We start from the raw sequence: 16,019 nt of genomic DNA, 5'->3' as shown, positions 1-16,019 counted from the left end.
AGAGTATCGAGGGTTGTGTGAGAGAGATACTGCGTGGGCACGAGGGAAGGGGCTGTTTGAAGGAGTAGGGTCAGTTTAGGTAGGGACTGTGGAGGGCAGGGTGAAACGCTATCTTAAACGGGACTAAAATGGTAGCAAGTTGGCACTGAGCAGGTTGATAGTGACACTGAGCTTGGGTGGTTGGTAGGAGCTGAAAGGAGGCACTACCTCACCTGAATGCACACTTATAATTCTGACATGGATTCTTTTGTTGTTGTCATTTGTTGATAATGTTGTTTGTTCCTCCAGCCAAGATAATTGCAAGTTATTTGTTGAGCTTAAGATTTGGGTTGCGTCTCAGAGCTGCAAGAACAGAACAGAAGGGAAATGCCACAGCATACACCTGGAAGGGCACCTTGTGGACGATTTTGTGGCCACTGTCCATTTGTCTTCGAGCTAGGTAAATCACAGACATCGCCACGCCAGCCGAACGGGATACCTGAACACTTAGAGAACCAATAGGGCTGTCACGTTGTGTGTTTGCTGCTTGATTTAACAGACATATTCTTCTTTTTTGTTTTTCTTGTAGCCAATGATACAAATAATCTCCTCTGTTCATTTGTCCTCTTGAACGTATACGCACATCAGTACTACTGGTGGTTTAGTGAAAGCCTTCCCCTCTCCTTCATGGTTTGCCATAGTACTTGCATTTTGAAGTGATTTTTTCTTTTTTTTTTTAACTTAACATTATCTTGAATTTTTTGACATGGCTGTAGTGCATATTGTGTTTATTTTTTAGAGATTGTTGCAATAATTCTTGTGGATGTGTCTTTTTATGATATGTCAGGCTCATTTCTATTTTGTAACCTGGAGGTTGATGTACAGTAATGTTTAGTATTCCGTGGAGGTGGGTGCACCTGTGTATAGTGTTGCAACACTGCTGGTGATAGTAAGTGTTGAGTTGATGATAACCCAATGGGGCCCCTATAGATAGATGCTTTGGCTTGAGGGGGCCATGGCCAGGTTAGAAATACAACAATCTCGTAAAAACATCACTTGATGGGCCCCTTAGTGGTTTGTCATCCTGGTACTCCCCTCGCCCCTGAACTCTCCACTCCCCGTCAGCTCCAGCATGCAAGCCTGAGGTCAGGATAGTTAAAGATGTGATTACATAGTACGTTGCTGGTTACATCATTCTTCTCTGTTCTGTTGTTGTCTTTTTATTTGATTTACTTAATGTCCTCTAGGTCATTGGGGCCTAAGCACACACACATGCATAAGGGAGAGGATTATCTGCAATCTGTTGGCTCCTCTGTTATGAGACAGACTACTGAAACATTCCACTGTTTGAGGGAATCTGGCGTTGCCCATGCTCCACTGCTGTCCTGTCCCCTCTCCTGTCAGCACGGGGATAGCGTTGTCACACTTGGTCTTTTTTCGCTTCTCCCACCAAAGAATTCAACAGCCGATCATGTACAGCACAGCACAGTACAAGCAATCCTCCTCCGCTTTGCTCGAGCAGCCGACAGGCAATAACGTTTGGTCTCATCTTTAAATGCTTTATGGGTAATTTTGAGGACATGTCCCCCCCCCCCCCCCCCCCCCCCCCCCCCCCCGAGCAAATGCATGTTCATGAGGACGATTTAACGTATTTAAAGCATACAGCACAGTAATCAATTTGTTTAGAATCTGGACGTTCAACTATGAGAAAAGCTGCAGTCTGTTTTGAAGCTTGTTTGCTTTCACTTTCATTACTCCTCCCACCTGTTTATGTTGAATGATCAATAATTATCTCTCCAAATTGATAAGCCAGTTGTTGTTGTTTTTTGTTTTTTACGTTGTTGATGTTGTAGCTTTATTGGTGTTGTATGAAAATGAATTTGTTAACTAAAAAGTTTGTTTTACATTAGCGTGCCATGGAATAGAATGACGTGTAAAAATGAATTAATCAAAAATGTACCAACTATACCTTTAAAACCACGGTCACCCGCACAAAATGAATGTAATGTGTGACCTGCGACATCTGAAAATGGCTTTAGATCTTTCTCAGTGGGTGACCATTCATTTAATTTCTACACCGTAAGTGGCCATGCATGATGCAATAATTATAGATCTGATCTCCAGCAAAATCCCATGTAAGAGAAGTAATGTAAAACTACTACTATCCTCATGATTAGGGGGTGTCAAATAATTGCTATTTTCTCAAATGAAAGATCCAATTAAGAGAGGCCCTGTATGCGCAACATTGTGGAAAATGACTTGATGTGTATGATACCTTTGTCTATTACTCTGTTTCACATAACCAATGTTTTGTGTTTTATAAAAAAAAAGGGGGGAATCAGAAATGTGAGCATTAACGTAGATCGAGTGACCTTACAATTACCAAAATGTGCTTAAGTAGAGTGTAAAAATGTTTTGTGTTGTTGAGGTGAGCATAGCCTTCCCAACTAGCGACTTTACTGTTAGAGTACTGCCTTCCAAATAGCCAACAATACCTAGAAGGGTCATGGTGACATTTAAAAACTAAACAAGGCAGTGTCTCACTCTCTATGAAGCCCGGCGTTCTCCTATAAAATACACTCAAACTTCCAGCTTTGCTCATGGTGTTATTGTGATTACTCCCCCTGGAGCTTTGGAAACACTGGGAAACATTCCTGAGAGCGCTGAGGGCGCGCAATGCTACATTCGTCTTCAGACAAACTCCTCTGAGGTGACTTGGAGAGCAGACAACCCACAACATCAACCCGCACAAGCTTCAGTATAAACAGTTTGGCAAAGTCGCAGCTGCCTCCCAAAGTACAGGAGTCAGGAAGAGGTGTTAGGTGGATTAATCATGAGCTGATGTACTCTCTGTCACCAGCTACTTCATAATCTAGCCACAGAGCATTCTTAAAGCCCTTTCGGATGAGAGTATATGTTTTTTTTTTTACTTTTCGTTGAGGAGATCTGCTCCTTTTGCTGGCTATTCCTTGGGGGAATTCAGGGTGAGGTGGTCAAGGTTTGATGCCAAATGAATGGAATTAAGAACCAAAACGGATTGAAATACGATTGTTTTCCTATTATCTTAATTTATTCTAATTTATGTAAAACCAGGCAAGGATATGGATCCATTTGTATCACTTTAAATCCCCTAAATTGCTGTGTTGTAAGATCTTTGGTCCTACTTTACATAACTGAAAAATGTACCTTTTGCCATCTTACTTTCAGAGAGATTTCTAGCCAAAGAGTTATTTTTGTGGTGTTAACGGAATCTAGAAGTGGCAGATCAAAGCTACATTCAAAGGCAGATTTGCCTGTTTACACTACAAAAATATGAACCTAAAGCTAGAGGTCATGTCAAAGTCACTGTTCCTTTCTGGTACATTCTCAAAATTGTAAATCGCTCAATTTCTACTCCATTGATGTATCAGTTTATTTGCATTTTCTAAAGACCTAAGAGTGCATCAAACCCTGACCCCCTTTTATGTCCATTGCTGTATGATTTCTCAATGGTGTAAAATCTCATTCTTTGTCGATAAAGGTAATGTGTGCTGCAGTATTCCTAGTATACTTCTCTGTTAATTGTCTTTTCTTATTTACTTTTGTTTATTGGGGTGTGATGTCTCATTATTTCAATCTTCTGATCTGTAGCGTTCTATGTATACCCTGTTCCTTAGCCTAATATTATTAAGGATGTTATGAGAATGGATATTTTACTGGCTTTATAGAATGTTTAAATAAATATAATAATGACAATAAGAAGAAGGATTAACTAAACCTCCTAAGAAGTTGAGTACTTGCTACTAAGCGCTTGTGTTACCATTATGATGTTGTGTGCTTCTCTTAATCATTTTCGTTGTAGAAAAATGGAGTGAATTTATATTAGGCTTCGAAAAAACTAATGATAGCGTTGTAAATTTTTCAGGAGGATTTTAACAGACAAGCAGCTTCGTCAAATAGAAGAATATAGTTATTTTAATTGTCCTCTTTACTAACTGTAGGGTGAGAAGGGGCTCGCGTTGTGGTGAACTATGTTATAGCTTGTTATTCACTGTTACTTTTGATCATTTTTTCGGTCTCCGAGGTGAATCGAGTTATTAATGAGAATTTGTATGCTCACATATGCATATTGTATATGTGTAGAAATGTAATCACACTTTGTCTTGGATTTACATTAAACTGTTAAGTCACGGCACCGGTCTCCTGCTTTCTGGTGTCTTTGTGTGCGTATGTGTGTGTGTGCGCATGTGTGTGTGTGTGTGTGTGTGCATGTGACAGTGCTTGAGGTTTGTTGTGAGTGCCTGAGCAACTTTTTTAATACATCTGAAAATAAATGAAATTAGACAATGCAAATATACTACACATTATAATTCCAAAATGTAAAAAAAATGGATAAAAAAAAATGTAAATGCTATACACACAGTGTTTTCACTTATTTTACTTATACACCCCGTTGAAGTGGCCCCAAGTAAGAGATTGAATCCAGCAATGCAAGAATGTTCTGTTCACCGGCATAAGTGAAAATAGAAGTACCACTTTTTAACCTTCCTCTTGTGTTCGCTTTCTGTTACCATCTCTTATGTTAACGGGTCGATTTTGACCCATGTCTTAAATCAGCTGTGAAATTCGTTTCTCATCTCTTGGTTACCTTGTTAGACTAGGCTTCCTTATTCATGAAAACATTGTTATATGTTTTAATATTTTTGGTGTGGGCCTCTGGGCCTTTTCTTTGTCAGTATACCCCTCGATTTCAATAAAAAAAATGGTCAAATGAACCTCAAGAGAATCATATAAATAAATAAAAAGGTTGATGTGTTACCTGACTATTACTGAGGGGTAATAGAATACATCTCTTAAATTTGTTTTATTTATTTTTTAATTTTAATATTATTAACTATAGTAATATCTATGGTGTTATGGGTCAATTTCGACCCATATATATTTACTTAAAGAAAAAGGCTAAAAAGTATTTTTTTCAGCAATGGAACTTTAGTACAAACACAAAATGAAAAGCAAAACAAGTCTTAACACAACATATAGATTTGCAAGGTCAAACTAACAACAACCAACCAAGCAAATCTTATTTTTATAACTGGGTTGAAACCAGCCCTAACAACACAAAGGTCATAATTTCAACCAGAGCATTTTATAATTTAGTGAAAAAAATGATTTTGTTGAAATAGAGGTTCCTGACAAAAAACAAAAAGCCTTGATGCAATAAACTAATTGATGTGGTTCTTTTATGCATTTTAACCTAAAACGGATCGGTGTCGACCCTAACACAAGAGAAGGGTTAAGAAATACTATAAACATACTAAATTACCGAAAGTCATGGAACATGGTAATTATTAATATATTCTAATAGTTAGTCGAGGTAGAACTCCTTTTATTTACTTTATACAATTGGGTAGTTACAATATTTTGCATAAACTCTTTATACTGTATGTTTTTTTATTTAACATCTTTATCTGGAAAGTAACTGTCAAATATATGTAGTGGGGTACAAAGTACAATGCAATATTTGCCTCTGGAATTTAGGGAAGTAAAAATGAAGTAGCATAACCTGATAATAATCAAATCAAGTAGAAGTACAAAACTAAATACAGTGGTTAGTTACAGTAGTCCACCACAGGCTTGCAGCTGCTTTCATATAAGTAAATAAGGGTTTTTCATGTTTTGAAAAGAGACATTCTTTAGGATTGTATTTTGCATTATACCATGGCGCACACAATACCAGCTAAATGTTCAGATGGAAATTATAATAGAAAGCCAAAATGATTAAACGTCAGCAACGTTAGTCACACTATTCTACCACCAAGTGGCGGTGTGCACCAAAATGTTGATGTCCATTCTACTGGCGCTGACGTGATGAGGTTATGCTGAACGTCTCCATTTATTTTCAACCAGAAAACCAGCACGATGTAAACCGTGCTGGCTCTTTGGAACTTGGGGCATTTACTTCCTGACTGAAATCATGCAGACGAAGTGTGCATCGTGGTTGTGTCTTATCAGAAACGTCCTTACATAGACTTAAACATGCTGATAGGATTGTATATTACTGGACCCAACAACCACTCGGCTGCACCAAAAATGACTCATTACAGAAAGGTAAACGGTGCCTCTGTGATGACTCGGGTTATGACTTCTTTCAGCATGACTCGTCTCTGGCTAAACTCCATTCAGCCAATAAAAAGCCTAGCATCGACACGTCCATCCGTGGCCTATACCTCGTTAAGTGCATCATCGCATGAGGCAACGTTGCCGTGGAAGCCGCAGACGCCAGTCGAAGAGGACCAACCTAATTTTAAAAGCCCACTTTGACAGAAATGAGCCACAGCCAATGAAAGCCCGACCCATAAATCATAAACTAATCAGATCAGCCGGGGGGCGGGACTAACCCGATTCTCGGGACGGGAGAAGGTAACCGTTACCAAAAGAGTGTCAGATGAAAGCCAGCGACGAGCTCGCGCACAGTCCGTTTGCACTGAAATAACTTCAGACGCAGGCAGGTGGTTACGGGAGGTTTTTAATGACGAAGCCTCTGAACGAATTGTATTTCTCCCAAGGATATTTCTCGTAACCCAGACAAAGGAATTAATAGAGTTGGAGCTCCCTTTTTGTGTTGGTAAGTCTGAATGCGCAGCTCCGAGCGGGCTGACAGGAATGGCTGGGGGGGAGAGGGGAAAAAAATCCTGTTATCTGTGCACTCAAAGCTAGCTGTCGGACCAAAAGTATGTTAGCTAGCCCGTGTGTAGCATTGTACAGCAACACTGAGAGGAGATATATAACCTGCTGTGTCTGTCGAGCCTCACCAGACACATGACCGCTAAACTTGTAACGAGACGTCGGGATGTCGGACTAGAGACGGTGTCATGATGAGAGCGAATGAGAGCTAGCCGCACAGCCGGGGATGGAGTCCGGCTGCTTCCTTCTGCCTTTTTTCACCACGTCTGTACGTCTAATCGGAGTTAGTTAGGTTGTTTACTTTATCTAATGGGGTGATAATACTTCATTTGTGTTCGTTTGACTAATATTATTAGCTTTGATGACCGGCCATGTGCTTTAAATGTGTCAGGTTTCTTTCACAATGTCAAAACCCCCCAAATGTGTGATTTATTTAATAATAGTTTTTATTTTCACGACATTTCACTTTAGTGGAAAGATGCATATATAAATGCATATATGAATGTTAAAAGTATTGAGTGAGAAGGCACTAACATAGGATAGATATCTATTCTTTTTAAATCCACAACAAAAATATTTAATTTTAAAATCCAAATTAAACGTACCATTCAATGACTTGTATAAGAAAAGCTCAGTGCTTAGATTATGCAGAATGTAGATCATAAACACATTTAAACTATCAATGGCTATTTTCCTATGAATCATTCATTTTCAATTCCAAAAGAATGTCCCACGTGCCTCTGTTATTACGTTTTTATTGTTATTATTATTGTGTGCATTGGGAATGTAACTTTATAGAGCTTGTGCTTACGTGGGCCTCCGTGGTTCTTTCCACTTAATGGCTGATTAATGAAGTTGATCAAGTAGTAAGATAAAATGTTATTGCTTTGTTTTGAGTCTCACACTGTTGCTCTTTTGTCTTCAACAGCCATTCTTCATTTCGAGCACATGTTATGGAAGGAGGGGCCTTAAACTAAAGGAGACCAAACCAGGCAGCCCAAAAGAACCAAGTCCTCAATAGTCTCTTCGGAATGAATCTTCTCTTCTTAATTGGATGAAATGCCTTGATCATACCCCCGCCGTACCATGGCAGGTTTAGTCTCCTCTGTGGGTTTAGTGGTGATGCTCGAGGTTCTGATGCATGCCCATGGCCAGCGTGCAGTGTTTCTGGGGATTACAGTGTTGGTATCAGTGATCGCAGCTGATTCACCTGTTGCAGGTAAGAGAGCACCTGTCGCTGACTCACAACATTATCCACTACTTTGTTCCTTGTGTCACAGCATCTTGTACAACATTCAGTTAGCTTTGAAGCGTTGGCAAGCGATAGATGCCGAGTTCATTTAAATCTGCACTTGTAAGGTGGTTAATGAAAACGATTAATAACTTAAGAGATACTTTTGAATGTGTTAATGGAATCCAGGATCCATCCAACAAAGGTGTAATCAAGAAGATCTTTGTCTTGATGGATTTTAGTTTCTTGCTTCTCATGTCCTGAGAATTGGGTTAGAGAAACATCAGAAGCTTGCAACTATCCATCCATGCTCTGTACCGCTTGTCCAATACAGTGAGTAGCAGCAAATTACAAAATGTAAATATCTTCATATATATTTTTGTCTTGAACCTTTATTTACCCTGGGTAGATTAGCTGAGCATGCTAATTTGCAGCAATAACTGACACGTTTACACACATCCACATCTAGGAGATGCTTAGAACAGCCGCGGTCTTGTTTGTGAGCTTCCGAGCAGCTGCACTGGAGGTTTGATGATGTGCCTTGCTGCAGGCCAACGTAACCAGCGACCTTCCAGTCGGAAGATTGCTGTCTTAACCTTCAGGCCACTGTTACCAACTCTTTTACTTAAAGCTTGTCATCCCCTTAATACAAAGACATCATAGATGACATATCGCCTGTGGTTTGTTTTCCCTTAAGTTTAGTTGTGCATGTTGTTTGAAACGCCAAAGTCTATGTCGGGTAGTTTACCTCAACATGAACTTAGTAATGTCTCGATTTTCTTGTGAACAAAGTCAGGGCTGCTGCATCATCTTCGATAGTTAATATTCATAATGAAGACACTCTCGTGTTTGATTCTGGGTTTTCACAAGCGGTGAAGCGGCTCGATCCCTTCAGTACAGAGTCTGTGGCGTTAAACCACTTTCCAGTAATTAGGGGAAGAGAAAGGGCCTACATCCATCCACTTGATGGGTGTTTTCCCCGGGCTTACTTTTATACATAGTGACATGATCCACACACCCATCCCCCTACACATTGCCCAGTGAAAGGAACACGCTTTAGGAGCAACCAAAAACTCATGCTATTACATGCAATAGGATTATGTAGTAAATGCCAGAACCAAAGCTTGGTGCAGGAAATCAGGAATTAGTCAATTTTAAACTTTTATTATGAACAGTCACAACTTTATTTTATTTGTGGGCTACCACAAATGTATCTGCAGTTGACTGCTGATACATTTGTCAGGCCCAAATAAAAGACCACAAATCAAATTTCTGATTTTGTTTAACTAGTGACCTTGTGTAGGCAAAATACAGCTCAGCCAAAGTTTAAACGATTGCACAAGTGGGAAGTTTTGATAATGTTGTCAATACTTTGGCAATGATTTTTTTGTTTAAAAAATATCTCAATCTCTCTAGTTGAATGGGCATCACATTTTGCTCTGGTTTTGACAAAAATGCTGGATTTATGTATCATCTCTTATGAGAATATGTCTTCTGGAGCTGGTTTTTATTGATATTTCCTCATGGTTTTGATGACCATACTACAATTAATGAAGCACTTTTATGATCACGTCAAACCAATGCACTGGACCAATTTAAGACAACTGTGTGCCTTTTGCAGCACTTTAACTTATTGCTGCTCATTGGAACACCAATTTAGTAAGAATAATTGTAAAAATAAAAAAAAATTAATCAGAGCCCGTTGTTTGTAAAGTATTACATATAACAGTTGCAAATGTGTGGTATAATTTAGGTGTGCAGCAATAGTATGGATTTGTTCAGCACATTAGGATTTGTAGCACAGTACAAACAGAAGATCTTGCTACATTACGTCAACAAACAAATCTTCACTAGTATGTTGGCCCATAGACTTCGCCATACTTAAGGATTACATATCACCACGATGTGACACTGTAGATTTTTACAAGCCAAGTAAGCAGAATTTTTTTTCTTCTTTTCGCTAAACATCGTAGGTAACAAGGGGCTGAGCTGAAATTGCCATTTGTTGTCATTAGCTGATCATGACAACAGCTTCAATGTAAGATTCACGGGGCCATCTTTGGTCCTTGGTGTTGAAACATTCACGGGTGGATTCATTGCTGCTCGGGTTTTAATTTGGCCTGTTTCTTTAAACCAGCAGTTATTTTGATGTTTAAGATTCTTGACTTTTATTTTCAGCGACACACAAGCCAATTTCGTTGGAAGAAGTGGGACCTGTTCTTTCTGTTGAATCAGTATTATCTGCAGAGCAAGCCTTTGCCTGTTGCAGAAAACTACAGTTGTATAATTATGGTTATATGTGCTACTTGTATGTCACAGTCAAAGATATAATTAGTTGTGGTCAAATTCTCGCCCTAAAAGGGTATATTAGTTATTGTATGACAGGAGGTGCTATAATTAATTCATGCACAGAATGACAACTGTGTTTCCATGGTGTAGTTCAACAGTGAAATCACCAGTCATACAGCTTTCCTCTTACAGAATCAGAAAAGCACACGTTATAGTTTCTAGGTCAAATCCTACGTTCCTCCAATTCCGACATCATAGTCATCTTCCTCTTTAATACTTCCGTACTTATCTGCTCAAGTTCTGGGGAAATTAATAAAAAAAATGTCCACATCTATACCCCTAGATCTAAGATGAAATATCTTTTCGAACATATAGGATATAATTGGAAACTTTATATGAGATATCATAAAGTGCCCTTGCAGTTTCACTTCAGTAGTCTCTTTCTCTGCACTGCAGTGGTTGGCAAGTTCAACACAGCAAGCTGCAGGCCGGCCAAGTCCTGGCTAATTACCAGTCCAGTGCCATGTGAAATTTGATCTGTGTGGGATGACAATATGGCCATTCATTATTCATTAGAGCTGGAAGCCAGTTGCAGATCAATAGGTAGAAAAACCAATCAAAAGTCAAACAGTGGGTATTTTTGCTCTCACCAGGCCTGCAGCTTAACCAGAAAGATCTTTTGGAAAGCAGCTCAGTGGCTGACCCTGCCTTTCTGTCCACTGGCCTCTCCCAGCATTATCTGGCTATGTGGTCAAAGGGTGGCTCAATGAAAGCAGACTGGCACATTTTAAAAACGGCATCTCAACGTTATTCCTCCACACATGACAATCAGTGTCCATACATCTACATCTGTTCTAGTAGTTATACGTTATTATACGCTCAGCTATTCTGAGCATAGCTCAGATGGCATCCATCAGAATCAAAATTGTTTAATACTAATAACTTTAATACTGGTAGAAGATTGTAAAGTGAACTGTGAACGTACCATAGTTCAGGGAGGGGGGGTTGGGAATATACATCTGGTAGTGATTTTGTGTACCCTTTCTTGTGTTTTACCAAGGCAATTTTCCACTGAAGTTTAAGCATCCTACAAGTGTCCAAACCTTGCATCAATTGTGTGGACAACAAACTTATGTAGTGAAGTACTCAAACAACTCACCAGTGCTTCTTTGTGTTTGTGTTTTGTTTTTTTTGCCATATGTAATTACTATGTATGTATAAGTTTGAGGTCATTATTTGTCTACTGCTTGAACCATGATAGTTTAATTTATTTAATTTACATTTTTGCACTCAATTATGATTAGTCAAGTGGAAATAACCAATTGTTGCGTTTAGGATATATGTTAATATATTATTTATTATACTGTTTTATATTGATTTGCTATTCATTTTTGACCCATTGCATCACACATTAAGGTGCCAGAAGTTGTTGGTATACAACACAAGCCTCCAGTAAACTTTTATTCTGACTAGATTATCCTGACTGTGTTTACAGTTTCTTGCACAAGCGGCCCGTCAGTGTTGGGAGCATTGAGGCCGTTCTGTGCTCAGCCCAAATCGCTGTGCTCTGATGAGCTGCAGCTGATTATTGATATATTTATCAGAGCAGATGGTCCGGTTCAGCACGGCCTCTTTTGAGCTAATCCAGGCTAAATCATTTTGTTTTGGACAGCAACTACTTTGAAACCTTACCAAAGTGTTTTGCTTACCCCAACACAGATATTTCTCTTTTCTGCTCACATACATAAGAGAGCTGAACCTAACTCAGTAGACATGTGTTTGTTCTCAAAGGACCTAAAGCCTGAGAGTGGCTGGGAGGACTCAGGAAAAGTAGAGGAGGGTGGCGAGTGACACAGTCCTCTGGGCCTCTCTGGTTACAAGTATTTGCCTTCCTGTCTTTCAAAGAAAATCAGGACTGCAGAAAGTGAAGGAGTTTACCCAAATAGTGTGTGTCTGTCTGCCACTATTTGAAATTGGTCATAGCATCATAGCCATGGATTCTGGGGAAGCTTCGGTGAATGGGTTAGGGAGCTTGAATGAACTTAAGTCCTTAAGACTCACTGAAATTGTTAAGTAAAGTCAGCTATCCTTGTAGCTAACCTTTAACTCAGTTAATCAGCTCATTCTCCCTCTGTTACCCCTTGTACCTTTCTAAATTGTACTCTTGTACTACTCCCCTTCCCCTAAGCCTGCTCCCCTTTCTCTTACTCTCCCCTTTCTCTTATCTTGAAAAGTATTCCCTCAGGAAAACAAAACAAGGGTCACATGAATATTGAGTGCATGACCTCGGTCCGTTATCTATTCACATGCTCATTTTTGGCCAAATCAGACCACTAAATACAATTACGGTAGATGTACTTCTCCAGCTATACAACTTGTATGTTGTGCTTTCCCTTCATTGACCTTTTAGATCATGGGCAAGATTTGGATTAGCTTTCAAACTTAGCTTATATTTCTAGCATTCACTGTATTACTTCAATCTGTTCTTTAATCTATTACTGTTTGATGTAGAATGAATTCAACAAGTAAGTGCTCAGGAAAGCAACTAGTGTTGATTTATAATAAATGCACCCTTTATAAAGTTTTTTCTCGAGAGGGGAGGAGGGGCGGTTGTAGAGAGCTTCGGCAGAGAGCTTGATCTAATTGAACTCCACTGATAAAAACAATGGAATCTTTCCCATCTTAAAAGCTTCCCCGATAAACCAAACGTCAACACAGCCATATCTTGATTGTTCGACTGCACTCAGCGTACTGCCTGCCTGCCAACTGAAAAGAGCCAGTCACGCAAAGGGCTTAACTGAAAACAGAACCATGTGTGGGGTTCTAGTTAGCTAGCATTAATACCAAAAGACCCTTTCTTCTCTCTCCTCTTTTTTCAAATTATACAACCATTAAATAACTTCTTCTTTTTTTCAATAAGGAGTCTGGCAAACATAGGAAATGATATCATTAGAGGGCTCTGTAATTGCTATCTCAGGTTACTCAACACACACAGGAATGCATGTGTGCTTGTTTGCATTATTCTGTGTGGCGATTGCATGTGCACTGCACACACATCACTGCTTGGCTGATGCTTTTTATTCGCCTGCTATAGAAACCTTTTTCTGATAATTAAAGGTAGGTTGTTTTGCCCCCAAAATCAGTACTGAACAATTCCGTTCAACCTCATGTCTTTATGGTGCGTTTCTCTGTTCATGTGCAGTTTGTTTGTAGTGAGATCCATCCATACAGCATGCCTCTTGCTTGGAAGCATTAAACAAATAGCACACTTATTTAGTCACCAGGCAATTCATATTTGGGCTTCATCCAGCCACTTGCATTAAAGCAGATGGAGACAGAAGTTCTGTAAATGCTGCTGTAAACATAATAGTTTTGCCTGTCAAGCCTCACATGCCCAAATATTTCACTTTGTTGAAGGGCATCGATTCAGTTTAGATATTGCCTTGCTTTCTTTTTTCTATGTAGTCGGGTATAGTAAAGGAGACCATGGAAAGGTATTTTCAATGATTCAATTCCAGACATCAGCAAAGTGCTGTCTGCAGACAGGCATTATCAGGTTAATGTTTTTTAGCCTTGGGATCAGTACAATAGACATGGGAGGACAGCACCTTTTATCTTACTTTGAGGATTATGTTTTGTTTGTGTTCATTGTTACAGGCTTTGTTCATGTCGCCCTTTTTTGTGATCAAAGTGTTGCTGCTTGCTAGGATATGCATTGAAACTAGTAATTAAAAAATCTCATAAAGTCACATAAATCAGCCCTATATGCACAAAGCAGAATTATTGTGCAGTTTATAACTATATGAAAAATGAATTGAAAGTTCTGGGAACATAATTCTCAAATCTTGCATAAAACTTTAAAAAAATAAACATCCAAACATTGATATTCATGTTCAAACAAGTCAAATAAAGGCAAAACATTTCTTGCCTGCGATGTAACTAAACATATTTTATACTCGTTTGACTGTTGGAGAAGGCTACATAATATTATCCCCCTACTGGGTCTGACCTTTCAGAAACAAACTCTTCACATTCTGTAAAGGTTAAATTGATTAAGTTAAAATGAAATTAAGCAAGTAAACTTGCCACTGATGGCAACACTACACAAATAGAATTTTTTTTTTTTTTTTTGCCATCTCAATTGTCATGTGTAAAAGCAGGTTTATTCAGACACACTGTGCCTCTGCAGAGCCATTCTTACCAGTCAGACACATCTATGTTAGTGGAGAGATGTGATGATCCAATATATGATCTCATACGATTTAGCCAATATCCATCCTGGGTAAGTGGGTTAGTGCTTTTTCAGATGCCTGACGTCGTGTCTGCCTTCAACAGTCTTTCTACCGTTGGTCGACCCTGTTTTTTCCTTTTTTACATTTTATCGTGGGGATTTTGCAAACACTTTAAACATCAGATCGGCCAACAGCAGTAATAATCCCTCTCTTGTTAGAATCCTTTTTACATGATTGCTGGCAGGGATCCAAGCCTGCAACCAATTGTATAACGGAAACAGAATAAACCCAACAAGCTACAAGAAGGACATCATCTGCTTAAATCTGGACAAATAGGTTTCCACTGAAACATTGTTATAGATGGAAATGTGTAATTAAGTTTACAGAAAAACGATACTCTACCACCTTGTAGAAAACAACAAAGGCAAAAACTATCTTTCATGCTTCCACTTACTTCCCAGTCGCTGCTGTGCATCATGTGATTGAATTAATAGAGGTAATAATGCAATAAGATAACCACCTGTTTATAAGCCATAGTATACAAGCTAGAGTGAAATGACGAAAGACTTGTACAATTCTTAACTTGTCAATTTGGCCGAATGCAAATGTAGTAGCTTGTACAAGGCAGCTATTCATTAGACCAAGTCGAGCCGAAAAGACACATCCTGGTCTGATGAATGGAAATGGAATCTCATTAGCCTGAGATTTTTCATGTAATGAATAAATGAAAACTCACTGCATTAATTCTTTAGTGTTGTCAGAGCAATGAGACTGTGCCTTTTATATTTTCATTCATGTGTTTTCTGAGGAGATGACGCAGGGTATTATAACTGTTTTTGTGAGTAGGCAGGAACATATTATTTATTTAAGGTGCTTTTATGAGTCTTTATAAACCACATATATTGTTTAATTCTCACTTGTAATGACTGCTAATTTAATAACAGCCTGACCGTGTCTCTGCAATGAGTTTTTTTTTTTTAATCATCAGTGAAATGATGATCTATTGGGGGAAATAATTCACATATTCCAGAAAGAGAAAAGGTGACTGTGAGTGAGATTAGAAGGAGAGAAGATGACTGTTCAATTTACGTGAGCTGAGCACTTAACATTAACGCTCTTGTGACCTGATATTTAAAGTTGTCCCTCTGCAGGGGTCTCATTGCTTAGTCTCACAGACAAGCCGAACAATGAGCGGCCAGCCGAGTGTGACACACTCGTGTTTCCAGGGACAGGTGGCATTCCTGCTTTCTGTAATGTCAGCCTCAATTCAGTCTGTGTCTGGCTGCTGTCTTACCTGAGCGTAGCCTCCACGTTATAGGACCATGCCGTTCGAAGAACTGCAGTTTTTGGCACATGGGCTTCATTTCGCTGCAGCGGAGAATGTTGCTGGACAATAACCGGCCAGGTCTTTCAAAAATAAAAATTCTAATGTTTATTTTGTTATTTTACATGGAACTATTACCATAACTATATTATTAACCTCACAAAGCTGTATTTTACAGAAATTATTATAAGCACTGCTTCATTGTGAAAGAGATTTTTAGTTCCACTATATTTTCTATGTCTGTCTGTATTTCTTGTCCTTGTCTTTAACTACCACCATTATTTTCATGATCAGTCCAATT

The 16,019-nt window shown here is 38.9% G+C and overlaps 1 protein-coding gene across 1 annotated transcript in view; it reads left to right on the top strand.

Moving 5' to 3' along the window:
* Nucleotides 1–7,728: 7,728 nt before the first annotated feature.
* LOC306740826 (UPF0606 protein KIAA1549) overlaps nucleotides 7,729–16,019 on the top strand; it is a gene marked incomplete at both ends in the record, with an annotated part of 33,851 nt that continues 25,560 nt past the window's right edge. Inside the window, one exon of the mRNA XM_079223061.1 lies at nucleotides 7,729–7,861. Within this exon, the coding sequence (XP_079079187.1) occupies nucleotides 7,729–7,861 (133 nt within the window). The remainder of the gene's footprint in view (nucleotides 7,862–16,019) is intronic.

This window comes from Taurulus bubalis, assembly GCF_910589615.1.
Source record: "Taurulus bubalis genome assembly, chromosome: 9".
In the NCBI taxonomy this organism is placed as follows: Eukaryota; Metazoa; Chordata; class Actinopteri; order Perciformes; family Cottidae; genus Taurulus; species Taurulus bubalis.
The sequence above is the reverse complement of the archived record's forward strand: the minus strand, read 5'-3'. Positions and strand labels throughout refer to the sequence as shown.